General features: G+C 42.4%; 1 protein-coding gene across 1 annotated transcript in view; it reads right to left on the reverse strand.

Annotated features, from left to right (window-relative positions):
• LOC306974647 (exostosin-1) overlaps positions 1-22,144 on the reverse strand; it is a 154,314-nt gene that overhangs the window by 11,911 nt on the left and 120,259 nt on the right. Inside the window, exons 7-10 of the mRNA XM_079572017.1 lie at positions 20,751-20,883; positions 15,162-15,280; positions 13,512-13,607; positions 6,926-7,015 (exon numbers count right to left, since the gene is read on the reverse strand). Of these exons, the coding sequence (XP_079428143.1) occupies positions 6,926-7,015; positions 13,512-13,607; positions 15,162-15,280; positions 20,751-20,883 (438 nt within the window). The remainder of the gene's footprint in view (positions 1-6,925; positions 7,016-13,511; positions 13,608-15,161; positions 15,281-20,750; positions 20,884-22,144) is intronic.

A 22,144-nucleotide genomic window follows, 5' to 3' on the forward strand; every position in this document is an offset into this window, starting at 1 on the left:
GTTAAACCAAACATTTCAAGGACAGCACTGAGTTCTTTTGCATGCCTGTCGTTGGTCACATCCACATGCACATTAAAATCACCTGAAATTACTAAACAATCGAAATCAATGCATATAAATGACAGTAATTGAGTAAAATCTTCAATAAAACAGTTCTGTGGTGGTTTGTAAATAGTCATATAAAGTATGGAAGATTGTTTTATCTCAATTTTGAATGACACATACTCAAACGATGGAAAAACCCCAAATGACAATTTTTGCAGGAGTAAATTGTCCTTGAATATGGCACAAACACCCCCACCCCTCTGGTTTTGGCGTGTTTCAGACACAAAATTGAAGTGAGATGGACTACACTCAATCAAAACTGCATTACCAGTGTTTTTGTCTAGCCATGTTTCAGATAAAAACATAAAATCTAGATTATGAGAGGAAATAAAACTATTTATTAAAAAGGACTTGTTTTTTAGCGATCTGACATTGAGTACAGCATGTTTGAGATTTATCTGTGTTTGAGTGGGTGGAATCTTTTTGCAGGGGACATGGATTAGATTTCTTTGATTGGACGGTCTGACTGTCCCTCTCTTATCTAATCTATGTTGTTTGACAGTACTAATTGTCTTGTAAGAACACACACCCTCTATGGACCTCTGGTTGGTTTTGAGTTTGCTATGTATGGTAGCAACGCAGAGGCCCCTAATGTCCTAGACAGCAGCAGTGAAGCTGCTGGAGATAACAGCTGTGGGCGCCGGTGGTGGGGGCCGAGCTGGGGAGACCTTGGTTTGTGAAAAAGGCGGAGGTGGGAGAGGGGCATGATGCTTCTTTGGGGATGAAAGCCTTGGTCTTGACGCAATTGGAGTGAGGGGAGTCATTTTAGTCCCATGTTTGATCAAGTTTTCAAGATGGTTGGAAAATCCCATAGGTGACTCTGGGGATGGGAACAATTCAGAAAAGTCTCTGGAGGGTGTAGATGTAGTAGTCGGGCTCAAGGCCTGTGGTGGAGTAAGAGAAAGTGCTCCTTCGGCTGAATCGTTTAATATAGGTGCAGGTGGTGCTGAAGCTGAGCTTTTCCCCGGAGATGCAGGTGGTGATGCTGCTATTGTTGAAACGCTTTCTGGAGATGCGGGTGGTGCTGGTGCAGCTAAATCCTTAACTGCTGCTGAGTCTATAGGTGCAGATGGTGCTGCTGTGGCTGAATCCTTAAATGTGGCTGATTCCATAGGTGCAGGTGGTGCTGCTATGGCTGAAACCATTACTGCAGCTGAGTCCTTTACTGCAGGTGCAGATGACGCAGCTGCGACTGTATCATTTATTGGTGGTGCAGTTGAGGTCTTTGCTGCTGAGCCAGGAGCTCTTCTCATGCTCCTCTCGGCTCTCTCTTGTAGCTCAGGCCTCCTCTGATTTTGCAGAGCGTGGAGGAGATTTTCCGTCAGTCGTCTCACTCCACCTCTGCTCAAGTGAGGCCCATTTCCTCTAAACAGGTCATCACGTTGCCAGAACAGATTAAAGTTCTCTATGAAATACAGTCCTCTCGGCTCACAGACGTTGGACAGCCATGTATTCAACTGAAATAGCCGGGAGAATTTGTTTATTCTCCCATCGATGTTTGGGATGGGTCCACTGATGAACATTTGTATTGTCTCTTTATCCAGACAATCAAGTCTCTCAAAAAGTTTATCGAACTTTTCTTTCAGGGCTTCAGACTCTTCGTCTCTTATGTCCACAGCACCAACATGTATGATAAGTTTATCAATCCCAGGGTTATTTGTGATTTCCTTGTTTAGAACATCTATGATGTCAGAAACTGTGGCGCTGGGATAACTGCTTGTAGTAATCCTGTCATTGTTTATATTAGATATGGCTCCGTCTCCAAGCACCAGGATATCTCTGGCCTTGACACTTGCCACACTTTTCCTCTCGAGCTTTGTTTTGACTTCTTTTTCTCTGTCTCTCTCTGATTTTCTCCGTTTGTTACACTCATCTTTTGAGAGAGGTGAAAATCTGTTTGTTAACTTTATTCCAGGTTCATTTTTGCTAGTATGTTGTCTTTGCTTTGGCCGAGCACCAAGTTGTTTGTATAGTTTCGGGAACGTTACGGTATCGTCTAGCTTTAGGTTGCAAGTATCAGTTTTTCCAGTCTTCTTACCGTGTTCCATAGGGAGCGTGTCATTAAGTCCTTTATCCATCTCAAAGGCGAGAATTTTGTCCCGCAGTAAAAGAATTTCTTGTTGATAAATCTGACAGCTTTCACAAGAAGATGTTTGCGTTACTCCCGCAGCCATGTTGATAAGACTGTCGTCGCTGGTCCAGATGAGTTGTAAAAAATAAAAGGCATAAAATGATTAAAAAATGATTTAAAAAGTCTTGGCTCACTTAGAAGAAGAGAATAAAATCATATCCGTGTGACATGTGCCAAAAAAGAATGATTAAAAAAGCGAATAAAGAGGCAAGCAGCATAAGCAAGCAGAGACGCGTCTGCACCCTCTCAAAGCAGGAAGCACTTGTCGATAGGTGGTGAACGGGCTGCATACGTGTGTTACGGGTTGGCCTGAAGTCGTAAGTGAGAGTTAAACCAAAGTGATGTCTCCTACAGCCACAAAAGCTCCCTGTTCTGACGCTAATGCCCCATACATACAGATGAGAGCACGAGGCCAGCATTGATCCACGGAGCAGGGAGTCAATCCTGCAATAGATCTGCTACAAATCTCTGCAGACGCTCGGATTTAAAGTGTCCGATGTTATGAGATGAAGGAGTGGGTCTTATCTGCCCTCTATTTCAAGTGTCAAGTGAGAAGAAAAGTTTGATTTAAAAAGGTCAGAATCCCTTGTATTCGGCATAGAAATAGGTGCGCGAGCAGTGAATTGATCAGTGCTGATAATTCTACACTAACATTGTTGGCAAATAAAAAGCATCTATCTGTTAGGGTCACGTTGCTAACATCAGTGCTGCCAAAAACGCTTATCTTCGTATGGTAAGCAATCTAAATGTATTGTCATTTCAGCAGAAAAAAGTGACAGGCAGTGATTACGGTCTTCCCGTCTAAACCCACACTTCCACATTGAGCATATTGCAAATGTCTTCCAAAGGGCACAGTGCAGCGACACGTACAGCTGCTCACTCAGAGACAAAAGCTTCATCAGGTCTGTACTGCCTTTCTCCTCTGCAATTGCTCTTGGTGGAATAATCACCCTTTAAATGAGCTGAAACAATGTAATTATGAAATTGGCAAAGACGGGGATTACAATATGAAAGGTCCTATTAAAAACGTGACATTCTCCCGCTCACTTGACATATTTGAGCTCTTTCAATAAATCCCTTCTCGATGCTCAAAGGGCAATTAGTGCGATGGTTTAGTGAGCACGGGCGCCATCCACGTCTCCTTTATGCCTCCTGACAGTTTTTCCTCCGCGCCGTTGTCGCTGCCATAAAAGTTTGCTTGTAGAAACTTGTTGTATCGCTGCCCCGCCACAAATTGCGCTGCCATAAAGCGTAATGGCGATAATCCCGTTAGTGCCGAAAAGGTGAGCATTGACTCGCTCCGATCAATAAAACATCCCTGAGTTCAAAGATGCATTGGCTCTCATCTGGGGCGCGTAGCCTATTTGAATGTGTTAGGGAGCGAGTGTTTAACTGGCTGTGGCGCTGAGAAAGAAGAATCAGTAAGTGTGAATAATAAACTAGGGTTAACTTTGTTTGAGTTTTAAATTATTTAAAATACCGCAAATTACACAACAGATCTTGAGAGTATGCACAACTGTTTAGGCTCTATGGGCGAGGGTGATTCCTAACTTTGTGCACAATACTGAAACTGATCTTAAAGCAGAACTAAGTAACTTGTTTAACTTAATAAATCCTTTCCGTAGTCCCTCTGGGGGTAATACAAGTGTTAATGGAATGATTGGGGGTCTTTCATCTCCCCCTGGTGTCTCTGGCCAGAAAACCACAATTGCAACTTCGCTGCCTACGGATCGGAGGCCCCAATACACACTAATGGTGCATTCATGTGAACTGGGATGCTTGTTTTCCCAAGGTGTGACGTCATCGTCCCCAGTTAGCTTGTGTTTATGTGGGAAAGTAGGGATTTTGATCTCATCAAATAAAAACGGTTCATCATTGATTAGCGCTCATCTGAGCTAACCATTTAAATGTGTTGCTAGCATCTCAAAAGCTAAATGTTAATTTGTTGGTTTTAAAAAAATCACATAAATTAACTTTTTCCTAGCATTGATGACGGGCATTTCACTCGCAATTTTGTTACTACGAAGATGACAAGTAGAAGTGCTGAACTACAAATCTCACATTAGACGATAAAAGAACAAATCAGCTGATTTCCACAGTCAGGTGCGGAAGTCGGGAAGCTCGCTTTGACCCCAATTCCCCAGTCGTTTTCCCCAGTTGAGCGAGCGTTCACATGACTTCCTCAACTGAGGAAGTCGTTCGCCCGAGTTCCCGAGGACCACATGAACGCACCATAATGGAATCACGAAGAAGAAGCTAGCAGGCAAACGGGCAAAGCTAACTGCGGGCTAGCACCACTTAAACTAAATTTACAGGCAAGTTGAGTCCATTGTAAAATTGGATGTACAATATCCCTCTCTGCCCAGCGTAGTATTTACTCTCACGGACAATTAAAAAATGTAAAAAAAAAAAAGCAACATGCTATGAGTTACTTATATTATTATTATATAAGATATGAAAACATAATTTACATTTTACCCAAAATACAGTAGCGCACCAGATTGTAGCCCACTGGCTCTCTGAAACACACTCTCACTCAGCCTGGCCTATTGTACATGTTTTTAGTGGTAAGGGAAACCTGAGTACCTAGAGGAAACCTACGCGGGACTCCACAGAATGGCCCCATCCAGGGATCAAACCCGGGACCTTCTAGTTGAGAAGCACGAGACCTAACCTTGCAAACTGATATGAATTATTACAGCCTTACTGTAAAATGTAAATACTTTTTGGTTCAATATTTTAAACAAAACATAACCTTTTCCAAATCCTATGAGTATAAAGAATTAAAGGCACACAAAAGTCTAGTATAAGCACATACAGTGTTCTAATTACTGAAGGGCACATGGCCAGAAGATCCTTGAATAATGACACGTCCCTTTCTCTCAGTTGAATTGGGCAGTGATTGCGTTAGCCGCAGTGTTGTGTGGGTGGCACCGGGTTCACCACACCAGTTAATTGGATTGAGCTGTAGTTACCAATGTGTAATTTCTGACAGGATTTTCTTAAAATAAGGTTTGATAAGGTCACAGGGAAGCAACAGAATGCAAAAGGTAATGATGAGGAATGTCTTTTCACGAACAAAGTCTTTTATTCCGGTGTAATTCGCCTTGAAAAGCAACAGGCATGCAGTTGTTTGGATTTAATTTAGTGTCATTGTGTCAAGTTTTGGTGAGACAAAATATAATCGTATATGATGGTGTGTTAGATAACTGTGCTCTTTTAATATCCTTTGTACAAGAGCTGTCATTGACACGAGTCACATGGGTGTGTCTCTGCGGTGAGCACAAAGGTTTTTTGACAGCGCAATGACACAAACACAAAGGTATTGGTAATGACTCCGAGAACACATTTTGTTGGTCCATTACTGTGGATTTAATTCACCTGTCTGCTCTTTTGATTTGTGTTGTTTCTTGTTCTCAAACTTACCCTGCTTTGTGTCACTAAACCTGTCCTTTTGCGCGGCAGATTTGCTATGAGATAAATATGCCCCGGTGCTGTGTTCTCCTAAACTGACTTTTTCCTGAGTTTTCGATCGTGTTATTAAGTTGTTACCTCATCAAGAGTTGTGTGTTATTTATCATTTTGTCTTTCCAACCCTATAAAATGTTTCTAAAGTCCATTTGCCTTTATTGTTCTGATCATTTCGGCTCTCAAACTGTCTTCATTTCACACTGGCAGCGACTAAAACTGGTTCTCTGTTTTATTCAACATTAAGTCATAAAAATGTGAAACACAGTTCTATCTTCTATTTTATGAGACATCACAAAGTTGTTTCAAATGGATAACTTGAATTTGATTTAAAAAGAAGAAAAAAGAGCTTTCATTTCAAAGACAGCCACGGCCAAAACTAACTTTGTAGTCATCAATGTCTGTGAAAACTTTCTAAACCTCAGCAATTGGAAATAGTAATTTCACTTCGAGGTCAGGTTGCTCTGTGGGTTGTACATTCTTTCATTCTGAATGTGCTGCATATTATTGCTTTACACAAGTATGATGCATACAAGATAATTACCAAGAACAGGGGCACAGCTCTGGAGGGCACTTAGTGAGCGTTGGTTTTACTTCTTGCACAGGTACTGTATATTTTCTATATACTGTGTTGCAGTAAATCCAAGACCCACAATGGCACAATCATGCCACCTTAGCTCTGAGTGTCTTTGTTGGTCAACACTGTTTATCCTCCCTCTCGACGTGAAGTGGTCCTTATAGAGGCTAAGCACATTTCCCGTGTCTGCTTCATACGGGCTGTTGCATTGTGCCGAGCAGTGAGCCAATTCCTCTGTAATGAATGGTATTCATGACTGTGCGTGGAATGACTGCCTTATTCAAGCCAGGGTCGATAAAGTGTTTAGACATTAGCATCTATTGTCCATGTGGAAGCAGAACAACATTAGCTCATGGGGCTTCAGGCACCACATTCTTTGGCATTATGCTAGTCTTTATAAGTATTATAAAAATGAAAACAAGGATCAGCAATAGTCAGAAATAATACAGATATATCAAATGCAAGATGTCATAGCTTTCAAACTAGTATATAGTTAAGGACTTCTAATTCTGCTCTGGCAAAGCAGAGCGCTGATCGTGTAGCACCAAGCATTGTTAAACAATAAGAGTCAGTAGAAAGGAAAAAGAAAACTTTTTTCAATAATAAATGAGTCACTTAGGAACAAGCGTGGACAACACACTGACCTCATTGGTGGACAGAACAGTGTCTTCATCCAGACTGAGGACAGCGTCTGTAACAATGGCATCATACGGGAAAAAACGGCTGGTTATCATCTGCAAAGACACAACAAGAAAAAAAAACATTTGAAAATGGATGAAACACACATATTTCACATGTTTTGACAAAAAATGCTCTGCATGTGATCAGAGGCTGAATGGCCATTGGGACGTTGGGGAGATTTCCCAGTCGGCTGATACTAAACTGGACAGAGGCGCAGACTATGGTGACAGTCACCCTGCCCGCTGCAGCTCTTCCGTGACTGGTTCGCCACCTCTCTTCTTGACTGTGTAGTAGATGTGTCCACGGGAACCTCTGGACTTGTTTGACAGTGTAATGTGAAAGTGAAACACGTGACACTCGCTGGATGTAACCCCCAGTATTTAAGGTGGAAGTACAATGATCTACTGGTGGTACTTCCTGTGTTAGTGACGTCCATCCACTGCAATGATGTACAACGTGGATTTAGAGTCAGAAATAAAGTGCAAATTGAATTGAAAGCCCCCCCAGGGTGATATTTAAGAGGCTTATTTTCAATGTGGGACCACAAATATCCACAAGGTTAACGCCGTCTTCCAGTCAAGCCTAATGAGCCCGTCAACAGCGGCAAACTCATGAGGAGATTAAGCACAACATCAAATGGATGTAAAATCAAATCTCGTAAATTCCTTCAAATCATCCAAGTGTGCCACAGAAAAAAAATCTGGCGACGTTAATCGCCGCTTAAAGTAGGAAGCCTTGAAGGATAATGTCTCTTGCTTGGTTGGATGGATGCCTTATCATTAGTCATTTTTGGAGAAAGCTTCATTAAGTGATAGCATATTAGTATTCATCAATATTTGTCAATGAACGTTTGGGCCATCCTGAAATTGTAGAACTGTAGTGTATGAAAAGTTCCATTTACCACATTGATTTGACCACAATTAACCATGCAAACCCTATTTCCAAATAACACTAAATTTGTTTCTCATACCAACAATTGCTGAAACCAGTCAATCATCAAAGTATAACGTGGCTGAGTGGCTCAATGTCTTCCTCCTCTCTCCCCTCCCTGTCCCTTGACCACCTGGACGCCCGTTTCTGCCTGTTTTTTCCCTTCCTGCTGGCAGCCATGGAAGCCCTTTGCCCCAGGACAGAGATTAGATCCCGCTGAGATCACAGGGGCCGTTCAATGGTGCGGACCTTATCTTTGTGGCTCTCTTTCCAGCCATTTCCTCTCTTTATATCTGCCATGACTCCTGCTCCTTCAAGGGGAGCCTTTGGAGATATGGCTGACCTCTCTTTATGAGGTGGCTATGTCTCGATGTCAGTAATTTAAAGTTAAAAGCCCAAAGTATCACAAAGCTATCTCCAACATGATCATAACAGGCGGATACCTGCTGCCTCCACTGATGAAGTCTTTACTGATGCATTTACAGAGAGAACTTGTATCTTGTCCCTAAGCGCTCTTTAGTTTACAACACTTTTGTTAGAAACATAAGTTGATGAAAGTGGATACCGTATAAAGTGGCAGACAGGTATAGATAGAGGCAATCAGGGGGAGCATTTCAAGGCATTAAGGCTGATAAATTGAGGAAAAACAAGTTGATGTTAGCTCTGTGTCAACTGGTCAAGGTTATAATTCTAGCCACCTCTTATCCACCTTAACCGAGTGCAGTTTCTCCAGTTCAGTTTTACCCAAATCTAAAAGCTTCTTGACTGGAGTTGACAGATTATAGGTCAGTGCAACGCCTCATCTGAAAGCTAAGACCGACAAAACTGATCTAAATGGATCTTTTTCCTTGCGTTGTTGCCGTGCTGTCCCTTTTTTTGACTTTTTTCATCACCTTTTTGTTATTTTCTTGCATTTATGTCTTTTTTTTTTTTTTCACTTTTTCGTCCCATTTTTTGTTGTATTTTTGTTGCATTTTTGTTCCATTTTCGACACTTTTTCTGGTCACATTTTTGTCACTTTTTTGTTGCATTTTTGTCACTTTTTTTCGTCACTTTTGTTGTGTTTCTGTCACTTTTTTGCCACATTTTCATGGCTCTTTTGTTGCGTTTTCACCCTCCTCTTCATCTCATTTTTGTCGATATTTGACGTGGATGTGGATTTTCTAAGCGGATAAAAGGGGGGACTATATTGTAAGGCGTAATAATACCTGGAGTAATTTGGCATCCGCACAGTAAAGTGAAGATTACTGCGCAGTAAAGTGAAGATTACTGCGCGGATTTCGAACTACTCCTGGTATTATTACGCCTTACAATATAGTTCCCCCTTTTATCCGCTTAGAAAATCCACATTGTTTAATTTTGTGTAATTATACTTTGTAGTGTAACACTTCACGTAACCATATTTAAACAGGGAAAACGTGGAAGAGCTTGGTAGCTTCTATCTTGACCTATAGAGGAGAGGGGGAGAGGCTAAATGCTAACGCCGTCTGCGCTGTGTTTACGTGATTGAAGGCACGGGTGAAGATCAGACAGGTCCTAAAGAACTCGTCAAAGCTAAGGTAAGAACATATCTCAGTATGTAAAAACGGTGGCCTATTCCTTTAAGATTAGGGTAAAGCCGGACAGGAGAAGATGCACTCTGTTGAAGTGGGGGTTAAGGGATTTCAGTAAACAGAAGTTTTAATATTGTCAAAAAACGTAGGCCGATGTCGTTCAATTGATTTTTCCAATGAATAAACAGCATCAATGTAACCACACATGGCCCTTTAAACAAGCCCTCATCAGGGGGTTATTTAAGGTCAACCCAATGCCATCGACGTCTGTTTGACCACCCTGCCCGCCCTTGGGCCAACCTGGTTCAAGATTTAACATTTGACCCTCCTGCTCCTTTGGAATCATTAAAATGCAAAACGTGAACACCGGGGATTCATTTTAAACATGCAACATCCAGGGTTCAGTGAAGGAGATACATATTGACAGTATCGATAGCAATTGGTTTCAGTCTCGTGGTAATGGAAAGAGAAGGTGCCCTTTTTGAGGAAAGGACGAGCGTGTGTTATAATTACTGCAAGGTACATTTAGCCCATCCTTCAGTGCCACTGGGGCAACATTAAAAGAGCGGTGGAGTCAATAATACAAGGACTTATAGAAGGAACATTAAGTTTATAAGAATTTTCATTTTAGGCCACGTTTTAAAGTCCTGTACAGATTTTATATCAATAACGCTCCTTGTTGGTACTTGGGTATCACAGCGGATACAAACTGCGCTGTTATTACAACCATTGTCAGTTTGGCCAATGAGCGCTGCACCACATGACCCATTGCAGGCCCATGGACGCTCCAACACTCTCCAGTTATTGCCTATGGAGGGATGTAAAAAACAAAAGGCCGGGCTTGTAGGGAGGCATTTACATAGAAAACAAACGGCGGCAATTAGCTGACAAAGCCGCGGGATCAGAGCGCACGGATACACGGTGTGACTGACTGCATTGGTCACGGCTGGGCGGGTTAAAGCGCCGCGGCTCAAATGAAGATCACAAGGCAATTTTCCACCTTTGATGAGATGTTTGGTCACATGGCGTCTGTTAACACGGGGCAAAGTAAACAGGCTGGCAGCGGACGGGAGGAGAGTCAGTCCTCAGATGCATCGCTTTTATTGCACTGTAAAACTGACGATCAATTCCACACAAAACATTAGGTAGCTGGAGTGAGCGCCGCACTATGGCCTAGTGGTTTGGCACGCACGGAGAGCACACATGGCACTTCTCCTGCCACTGAGTTCCAGTTCAGATTCTGCTTTGTGCAATTAATCCTACAGGCCCCCAGTCAGAATTTTTTTTTTGTATGCATTTATTTATGTTGGTTTGAAGATTCTCAAAGAGCTCAAAGTAATATAGAAATAGTACACTATAATTTATTGAAATAAGTGACTTATTTCAATAAATCTGTCAGGGAGGCTAGTTGGTTTTCACATTGCGTTCAAAATTAGATTTAAAAAAAAAAAAAAGACTTGAAAAAAGATTGTTGTTGATGTTTTTTTTAACCTCCTAACCCCCACCCGAACTGACCACATCATCTCCAGTTTGGCTTTACTCAAATCTACAAGCTTCTTCAAAAAAAAGCAGCAAAACAGGGGCAAAAATTAGACAAAAATGTCACATGAAAAAGTGGCAATAAAGGCACAAAAACGTAACAATAAAGTGACAAAAAAAAGCGATGAACAGGTGGCAAAAAAGTGTCAAAAAGCAAGAATAAAGCGACAAAAAAGCCACAAAGACTGACAAAAATGTGATGAAATCGCAACAAAAAAGAGACAGAGGAGTGATGGTGAAAAAAAGTCGAAGAAGTGACGGCAGCATGGAAACAATGTGAGGAAAAATATCCGTTTAGATCAGGGGTCTCAAACTCATTTTGGTCGTGGGCCTCCCATGGCGGGTCGCGGGCCACATGTAAACAGGAAAATACTACATTTTTCCAATAAATGAATAATCGTAATGAGCTATGATTTTAAAATAGCGCTGATTTGGTCAAAGTCCAAACTTGACTGTAGCCGAATCAAAACGGCTTACACTTGTATTGCACTTTACAAACCTGTGTCACAAGTTTCTCAAAGTGCTACATAGTAGTCACCACTGGTAAGCTGTTATTGAAGCCACAGCTGGCCGGGGCAGGCTGACCATTTACCACATGGCTATAAAGTGCTGTTCATATCCTGATCTCTTATTATATAAGTGCCCTCTGCTGGACACGTGTGAAAATCTTTACATTTTTTAAATTTACACTGTCCCCTAGTGGTTGGAATGAGCATTCTGGTTATTCTTTAAGAAATTATAACTCTGCACTAGTCTGGGAATACCCATGCTGCTGTGTGCGCTCCAATGATTTCAAACTGCACTGCAGCCTGGGGACCATGGGCGAAATCTTTGCATGGATTTGGGAACCAATCACAGAACGAGGAGGGACGGCAAGACGATGACGAGCTATTCGACATACGGAAGTTTGTAGTTTGTTTACGGATAAAAATGAAAAAGTTTATTTACAGATCCAACATGACAGAAGCAGACGCGACGGCATCTTTTGATCAAGCTTCAAACCGTGATCTAAATAGTTTAGCTCGAAAGTTTGCAGCGGGTACGTCATACTTCATCTGACACAATTGATACGATTGGCTGTGGTTACGTGCAGACAAAGCGCCCAATAAATGGCTAAGGACAATCGTAAACCACACCTCTCCTGCGAGATAATGAATTGGTGGTCCCCAACTCTGCACAGGAATGGACTAGAGACTTTTTTTTATACGTACTCTGGAATTTATGCTCTACAAGGCAGGGGGCGGAATAAATCCTCTCGTGGGCCGGATCTGACCTGTATGACACCCCTGGTTTAGATCAATTTTGTAGCTTTCAAATGAGCCGTTGCTCTGGCCTAAAGGCTGTGAGCTCCAGTCAAGAAGATTTTAGATTTGGGTAAAGCTGAACTGGAGAAAATGCGCTCTGGGGGGTAAGAGAACATTTAGTTATTTCTAGATGATTTTTTTTTGCAGCGTACATAGAATCTTTAGCAAACACTTTATATCCCCTTCACTGTTTACATCTCATTGTTTTCGCTTCGATGACGCGATACGACAAACGTGCGCGTTATAAAAGCCTTTTTGACAAAATCGCGGCGGACTTGAAAATTACAGCCTGTCCACAGCGCCCATGGTCACAGGCGCATGAAATGGTTTGTTTACCAGTGTTTAAAACGGCCGAGCCCAACTCTGCTTTAACAATTACCGTCTCATAAAGCATTCAATCGGCCACGGCAAAAAACAAGCGGCGCGAGAAAGGACACACAATTATGGAACAATTACGTATCAAATGAGCATAAATGTCCCCGCAACAAAAACAATCTGTGCCGTCTGCGTGCTGTAATTTCATTAGCAACTTTTGAAATCCCCCCAAAATTAATCTGTTCTGGGCGGCAAATGATTTAGATTTAGGTAAATGTTGTTCACCTTTTGTTAATCGGTTCTTTTCTGAAATGATTTAAAATTTTTTACGATGCAGGTGTGTTTGTTCGCGCTGCGCTCAATCAAACTGTGCCAACAGTCCCACAGGGGTTAAATCAGCTGTGATAAAGAAACACACTGTGGAGAGTAATGAGGGCCTTCAACCCGCCACAAACAGAGAGGAGATGAGGAGTTTATTAAATGAATATGCACAAAACTGCAACCGCTGTGTACAAATTGTTCCGCCGATAAATTCATGTAGTAATGGGTAAAGAGTCCGACTTATAGAGACTGTAAGTGTGATTTTGCTTCAGGTGGAATTACAAAGTTATTCACATCCAGTGTCTTTGTACTAACTCAGAATGACCCTCCATCTAAAAGCCTGCACACTTCAGAGCTGCAAAAGCCGTCCTCATTTCACTCAGAATGGAACTGCTACTTTGCTTGTTTATTTAAGAAAAAAAAACGAACATTAAGACACCAGAAGGACAAACGCTTTCATTCTTGAAGCCGTGGAGCGTGCCGGAGTGCTTAGACTTTTACAAAGCCAGTTTATAAAAGGGGGAGATAAGATGCGTTTGAGTTCTTAAATGCACAAATGTGAGTGGATGCCGGCAGCTGTTCCTTACCTTGTTGTGTCCTTGGACGACGGTGAGAGGCACACTGGTGGAGGGCCACTTGTTCCTCTGAGGTAAAGGCTTGTCGCAGTTCCACAAAACCACGATCTGTGTTGGAAAAACGCACAACGAGAAGGTTAACAGGCTCCGGAACTGAAGAGGCTGAAGAGGTTTCCCAGCAGCAGAGTGAGATTTTGGATAAAATCGAGGTTTTGAAGAATTGCTAGTATAAGTGGAGTTGGTAGTAATGATAGTAGTGGTAGTGTGGTGGCCCCCTGTAGGTATACTGTACCATTAGGCCCATTCTATAGAGTCACAGTCTGTTTGTTTGTTAATTGTTCTTTTAGACCAATAGCACCTTGACTGGGCGCACCTTTTTTTTACTCCTTAGGATACTCTGGGTTCCTAAAATAAGTGGTAGAGGTGTCCGTGAAAAAAAAAGGCGTTGCAGAAGCAGTAATAGCTGTAGAAGAGAAAGAGCAGGAAGATTAAATGTAGATGTGTGCTGTGTACAATAGGTGCTATATTTGCAGTAAGAGACTACAGCAACTACTCAAAATATTTGTTGCAAATGCAGTAGCTGGAAAAGGACACACTTTGTTATTACTAGGGCTGGGTACTGTTACAATTTTTTAGATACCAGTATTTTAAGGATGTATGGTTTACAATACCGATACCGGAACAATACCTTTTTCGAGACCTATATTCAATTATTTGTCATCTAGAACCAGAAAACAGATCATGTGAATTTATTCCATTGAAAACAATTTCTTTAAAATTTTAGCTGAAACAACCAAGTGACTTCCTTTAATGCTGTGTATAGAAGGGAATGGAAGATTATTTTTACACTGCTTTCACACAAGTCACCCAAGTGCCTCACACAGAGTCGCAGATTTGCTCTTCATTCACTCCAGACTCGGTGGTGGTAAGCTACGTATCAGTAATTCCTATTGTACATGTTTTTAGTGGCAGGGGAAACCAGAGTACACGGAGGAGACGTATGCAGACACAGGGAGAACATGGAAACTCCACACAGAAAGGCCCCGTCTGAGGATTGAACTCGGGACCTTCTGGCTGTTTAATGCATGGACCAACAGCATCAAAACTCGGTCTCTAAAGATATATTTTTTCAGCACCTGCTTTCCATACTTTTAATTTTTTTTGTTACCAGTTGTACCTAAACTTTTTTTTTTCCCTGTACCATTCTGGTATTGTTTAGTGGCACCTCCCAACCCTACTCATTACCTCTTATTACTCTGGATTTAATTTTGTATTAATATATTACATACATGTATATAAGCACAGTTATTAATGCACATTTTTGTTTTCAGGAAGTTTCCACAAGGTGACTGTTTTTGCCTGCTAAAACTAATCATGACATTCACCGTATTAACTTAATGGCATCGTAGTCGCTTTAATAGCCAAGATTACTTACACACTATATTTTATTTATGGCTGGCCAGAAGGTGAGGCTTGTTATTTGTTCTAATATGAGTCGTTTGTTGAAATCACATTCGCCTCATTGTCCAGTATTTCAGTCAACTATTTGTCCATTAAATTACACGATGCACATTTCAAAGGCAGCCGCTCCTAAGGTCAACACAGCCAGCTGCACCACCATGAACCTCCATTAATCCCATGGCTTTGTTAGCTCCCTCCCACCTGTGCACAGAACTTGGACTTGGCCACAGCGATGATGAGTTTTAGCACGGGGGAGATCTGGGCCTGCAGAGGGGTGACGGTGTGGATGACCGCCGTGAACTGCTGCATCGGGCCTTTACCTGGAAACAAAAACAAAAACGCACGCATTGAGATTATTTCATGCGCGGTGGTAGGGTAGTTTCGGGGTGGACCGGGGCAGGGGGGGGTGGTGGAGCTCCACGCTGTACCTCTGTACCTGTCATCCATCTTCGTGACAGGGGCCAGCGCGGCGCCGCACATGAGCGAGCATTAGTAAACACGTCCCAAACAGGAGAAAACGCCTAACTCTGGGTGGCACTTTTCGTCTGATTGTGAAGGATGGGCTGTGGATCCTGTCGTCAATTTAGTTTGTGTGAATCTATCTCGGATTAATTGAGTATGAGGTCAAAACGCCCCGGTGCCTAAACGGGACGCGGGGAACGCTATTGAAACATTACATTTAGCACAATCAGCAGCATACCGTGATGTTCTTTCCACTTCTGCCTCAATGTTTACAGTCCATTAGGCGATTTCCTTTTCCCACATGTTAGAATAACCAGTCCAGCAGCTCTGGTTTAGTCGCCATGGGGGGGGGGTTTGGCTTGTATTCATTTGCATAGGGTCCAGTTGGCTGTTGTGGCTCACACATGCTGTCTGCTGGCACGCCTCGTCACCAGAACCACTCAATCCTCTTTGGACAGGCCTCTAGCGCCGCTTCAGATCAGTGTGGGGGAGCCCAGCGCCGCTGCGAAGCAACTGGGAGTTTGAAACCTTTCATTCTGGTCTGGATGCAACCGTTTCCAGTTGTCAAAGTTACTCTCTGTGTTGTTCAGAAGTGAATATTTGAGGAAAAGTTTAAACTGTATGTTGTGGCCCAAAATGATAAAACGTCCCTAACACCCCAGAGTTTTTTTTACATTTCACATCACCGTCATGGTATTGATTGATACACTGGGATCTTACAATTCCATTTCAAACTGGGCACTTTTCAAATGTCTGCTTTTACAAGATACTGATGGTTAAAGGGACTAGACAGAGTTTAAAAATGTTACAATTATGTATTTTCCTCCCTATACATGTTCCAGCAATGTCCTAATGTGTAGAATGAGCCCAGACCTGTTCACCACAACTGCCTCTAAAATCCTGCACTGTCACTCAAAAGGTAGTTCATTCGGGTCCGAAGTGCCGTCATGCACGAGCCTAATATAGAGACTGTAGCACAAGCCCTGAGGTGGCAGTAGCGAGTATAAAAATGTCAAATTCCATCTTATCCCTTTAACTGAGCACATTTTCTCTAGTTGGGCTTTAAGGATCTTTTTCCCTGCATTCTTGCCGTGTGGCTGTCCCTTATTATTTTTTTGTGCTTTTCTGTCACTTTTGTATCACATTTTTGTCACTTTGCTGCGTTTTCATCCTCATTTGTGTCTGATTTTTGTCACTGTTTTGAAGATTATAGATTTGGGTAAAGCCGAACTGGAGAAAATGTGCTTGGTTGAGGCGGGGGTTAAGAGGTTAACAAAGCATTTCGTCCCCAAACTTGGATGTTTTTCATACTTCAAGTACCCCCGATGTCGAGATTGCTATCAATTATTTAGAAATTTAGAGATTTGGTGGATTTGTTTATTTTGAGAGTCCAAAATGGTCCTGAGGGAAACAAATGCTAGATGATCAGCTAAACCCAGTTGAAACCTACACATTTCTTCTTCTAAAACACTGAAGAGGCACCAAGAGCCCCCACACCTGCAGCACAGTGGAGGCGTCACAAGAGCAGCTACAGGAAACAAAAAAAGGAAAAATGAGGAGATGGTGAAAGACTCTTGTGGAGCGGAGGGAGCTGACCAGTGCAGGACACCACGCTCTAAAACAGGGACAAACCCAGGAGGCGCTGTTTCAGAGGATCAGAGGAGATTGAGGGCCGCCAGCCAGGTTTCATCTGAGTGCTACAGTTTTCCCGACCTCCAAGGTCATACGGGTCAGGTTGACCCACAGTGGCAGCGCGGCTCAGCTGCAGCAGCTCAGGACTAACGCCTGAACACTATTCCATTGTACACTTGTACAATGGCAACAAAGCACTTACTTACTTACTTAAAGGTCATATTCTTAGTAAAAAGACAATGTGTTCTGTTTAAACAAGGCTAAAATGCTCTTAAATCCATACATTTTGTTGCAAAAATATAATTTTAACTATTAGTAACTTTACTACTACTTTTTTTAGTATTCAGTTTCAACTTCTTTTAAATCTGAAATAGATCCAAGTAACCCCTGCTAGGAGTATACCCCCTGGTTGTGAAACTGCATTACACTACTACAAACGAAATGAAAAAATACAGGGCTTTTAAGCAGTCAGCTGAGGAATCAAAGAAAATCAAACGACAAGAAACAAAAAAAACAAAAAAACATTTAATAATAGTTCTGAAATGACTCTCACATGCCTGATATGCCTGAGAAACTTACCAATTATAGAGAAGTCAATCTGAAAACTTCCCAGTCATTGCTCAACATAAAACAATCTCCTATTTCATATATCCCTGAAACATTAGCCGCGAGGGCAGGCTTCTTTTTTTTTAGTATAAACAAAGCGGAAGAAATGTAATACTTAGAGTATATCTTGCTTTGTCTATTTTTTTTCTAATGCAGCATTTAGGTAACACTAGAACCCAGCCAAGTCTTTGAAGGCGTTTCTTGCTCCGGTCCAGTGAAAGCACTGAGAGACAGCAGGTCTGAGTTTATTTATATGACCTGCACCACAAGGGTAGACCTCACGCTCCCATAAATACGGCTGAGCCCACCTGAGAGGGGCTGGTCAGGGGCGGCGTGTCAGCCAGATGGATGGAGCAGCACTAAAGAGCACTCCCCGTCCACTTATCCTTATGCGCGCCGTCGTGTGTGTGTGTGTGTGTGTGTGTGTGTGTGTGTGTGTGTGTGTGTGGGTGTGTGTGTGTGTGTGTGTGTGTGTGTGTGTGTGTGTGTGTGTGTGTGTGTGTGTGTGTGTGTGTGTGTGTGTGTGTGTGTGTGTGTGTGTGTGTGTGTGTGTGTGTGTGTGTGTGTGTGTGTGTGTGTGTGTGTGTGTGTGTGTGTGTGTGTGTGTGTGTGCGTGTGTGTTCCCCGATCCCCAAATACACTACCAGCCTGTCCTGCGATCACACATGACCGACTCCAGCCCGATCTGCCCTGGTTCACATTTCAGCTACTGTCCTGGCAGAGTATTATGTCACTGCTATCGGTAAATAATATTGTTTTAAGTCATTGTGGTCGTGGAGGATGTAACTAGATAAAGTACTTTTAAACAAGATTTGGAGCAAGAGTTTAAGTGGAAGGACCGGAACCGATGCCTGGTTTACGATTCAAGTGCATGGACAGTATTTTATCTGTGCTGTGTTAATCCCTATGGCAATAGTAATGATGCGCATAATGGGCATAGGCGACCAAAGCGATTGCCACAACTCCCCTAAGACATCAAATTGACTAAAAATGTAGCTACAACTTTCAATTTAGAAGTGAACTATATCTTAATTATACCACGCAGGAAGTCAGAAAAAGAGTGATTACTCAGCTGGTTTTGCCCATCGACCATTATTCTGACACTATTTATCAATAACATATTCGATTTGTATCTTAGGCCACTTAATATTCTTTTAACACCCTGTGCAGGTTTTCTTTTGAAATGTCCAAACAGAACTCATCATTGCATTTTCTTGGAAAACATAACTAGTTGCAGCGATAAAACAAACACCATTATCACTGGATTATAGGGCTGCAACTTACTAATTAATCTACCGATTGATTTTACAATTATTCGATTAATCTCTTAGTTATGAATGGTGTATGAAAATTTAATTTTTTCCTTTTTTTTAAATCACATTAAGCTAAAGCGGCGCCGCTTGAGGACATGTTGATGGAGTAAACTCAAAGAGAGTGCTTTTGGAGGCTCCTAGTGCCAATTCTGCTTCTGACTGGATGAGACACAGATGGATATTTATTACATTTTCAATGTACAAAACACTACATACCCTATGGGTTTGTAGTAGGTTTCCATCCGAAATAAAAACGTTTTCATGTCATTTTTGTTCTATTTGAGTTTGTGTTCACTTGAAAACAATTAATCGATTACTAAAATAGTTAGAAATAGTGAACTATTTCAATAATGTTTATTTTTTAAGTATCTTGAGCAACTTCGTATCCCATTAACATCCACATATTCACTTAGAGGTACTCACTCTCTTTTATATTCCACGTTTTCATCATTGTAAAGAAGTGCTCACTCTCTTACTTTTACTCTTACTTTTTAAATAAAGAGCTTTTCAGTTCAAGGGCCCTTTGGATTGGAACGGTTTACCTTTATCCACTCATTCTTTAGCATGGTTTGGTTTATTTAGATCCTCATTATTTTCACACCTTTAAACTCCTTCCTTCTTTTGTATTTTCTATTACTTTTTAACTGTATTTTTGCACTTTTAGTTTAGTTTTTTGGAATATGTATAAGTCTGTTTTGTTACTTGTCTCAAAGTTTCATTTTTGTTTCCTTTTGACTATATTTCGTTTTGGTTTTTGTGTGTGTGTGTCTCAGTATATTGGAGAGGTTTGGGGGGACTACGGAGCAAGCTTATGGACCTCCTTGAAAACACGATGGCACAGCTCAAGGGGCACTCCATAAATAAACTTCAACTTTTTCAAGCATTTTGTATCACCAACATAACCCTGACACACAACAACTTTTCCCTCCAGATACTAATGGTATTCCAATAAAAGTGTCTCTTATTTATCCATATGAACTCAGACCAGTAGCAAGCTCCTACATCAGTATATCAATAAAAGCATGTTAAGATAACAGTGTCAGGGCTTGAGCTCATACTGCAGGAAATCTTAAAAAGGTTGCTGAATGTTATAGTTGTTATGTTATCCCACCTCTGCACTTAGCTCATGTGGCCTGGGCAAATAGCACAGTAAAGTTAATATACAGTGTGACATAAAGATCTTCCCTCGGTTCCAGAAGACCACCCTGTCACAGTAAGTGAAACTTTGGGGCCAAATTTGCAGCTGCTTGGCCATCAAAAGTTACGGCACGACTTCGGCGCAACTTTATTCCCCGAACAGCAGCGGCGGCGGCAGCAGCAGCAGCACTGGCGACGGGGACCGAGGCGGCAGGCTAAAATAGAGATTTACCGCAGCCCATCTCTGCGAATATCCCACAATTCCCTCTTCCTCGATCCGGCTAACCCCTGAGTCCACAGCTCCTCAGAGAAAGCCAAACATCGATCTGAGTTACAGCGGTCCACTGAGAGACGCCGCACGCACACGCACGCCCACGGACACGTATAGAGGATGGTGGAACTTTTGCATGACTTTTCCCTATAGCTCAAGCTTGTGAACTTTTGACACTGCAACTATTTCCAATATACACGTGTCTGACAGGATTATGCGGATGACGTGTGGTGACTTTTCTGGTGTCAAAAGTGTTAAATCATTGTTTTGCTAGAGTATATCTAAACACATGTGCCACAAAACGCTTACCTAAAGTATTCTACATCACTCACGGGAGGCAAAAGCTTTTCAAAAAACCTTTCCACTCACCCAGCTTGTGGTAGTAAAAGGGGAACTGCGAGGGGTCTGTGGAGTATTGGGGGAGTGCATAGAGACCTCCGGGTAGCGAGTTCCACAACAAGTGATTTCTGGAGATATGCGAGTCCACGCGGTCCTGGATGATCTGGAAAGAAACATTCAAAACATGGGAGTTCAGTCAGAGCGTATCATTCGTTGGTTGAGAACACCTTTGATCTTTGCGCCTTCATTGACTCTTCCACTGTTGTCACGAATGACTCTTTCCCCCCCGAGGAATAATTAACCTGATTTACACCTGCAGCCCTTTCCTCCCGCACTTCAGACAAGGGGCCGCCCGGTTTAGCCCTGTTACTTCAGCGCCTGCGGGACGAGTGACACAACGCGCACCTGAGAGGGCTGGGGCAAAGGCTGCTCCCAACACGAGGAGTCCATTAGTTATGAGGCTAATATTATCCGTGATGCCTTTTAGCAGAGGTGACAGCTGCTGGTCAGCGGTCTGCAGCCCGGTCCGGTCCAAAGGGAGAGACGTGGCGCCAGCTCACTGCGGGAGGATGCATCCATAACCTCATCTGACTCAGACTCACACCATCTATACAATGTCGTTTTTCCATTGACAGTTCTTGGAGAGCTGCAGGATCGGTAACACCGCCAGCTCATCTCTATTATTTTACACACACTTATTTACCCATAAAAACATATTCCTGGCACATTGTTTGTATTTGTTCTCTTTAACTCAGAGCTGTCTGCTGAAGTGTGGAGAATTAGCTTGGCGCACACACACAGTTCTGTATGGGGTTTACTACAGTTATCAGGCACGGCTCATTTCACCCGTTTAGCCTGGTGCCTGGTGCTGCCTGGTGGGGCCTGCCAGACCTCAGCACATCTGGACGATACCGCACACGGCTGTCAATGACCTGCGCCAAATTTCAGACGCTCTCTAGGACCTGTAATATGCCCTGGTAATAAAAGAATGAATGGTTCAAAAATGTTGATACGGATATTTTGTTTTGGACACATATATTTACACATTGATCAGTCGTGTCTGCAAGGGAAAATACACACATAAAAATAAGAGGAAATGAAGTGTTGACTTTACTTAAGCTGCTGCATCAGTGCTTGTGGCCAGTGGCCTGAGGGCATCGCTTAGAAGAAGAAAAAAAAGGCTGACTGAGTGCGCTACAAGAGCTCAAACGCCCCCGTTCTGCATTCAAATATTCAAGTCTGTAGGAGGAAAACGCTCAGGGATGGACCACGTCAGTACATACTGTAACATCGCCGTTGGCCATGGGTGTCTGTCCAGCCCATGTACAGCCCCGCTCCACCCACTTATTTACAGCCTGCATTTAGAGGCACAAGATCAGGCCCATAATCTTTTCCCATCGAATTGTTAATGTAAATACAACCTA

Source organism: Gobius niger (genome assembly GCF_951799975.1).
Source record: "Gobius niger genome assembly, chromosome: 15".
Classification (NCBI taxonomy): domain Eukaryota; kingdom Metazoa; phylum Chordata; class Actinopteri; order Gobiiformes; family Gobiidae; genus Gobius; species Gobius niger.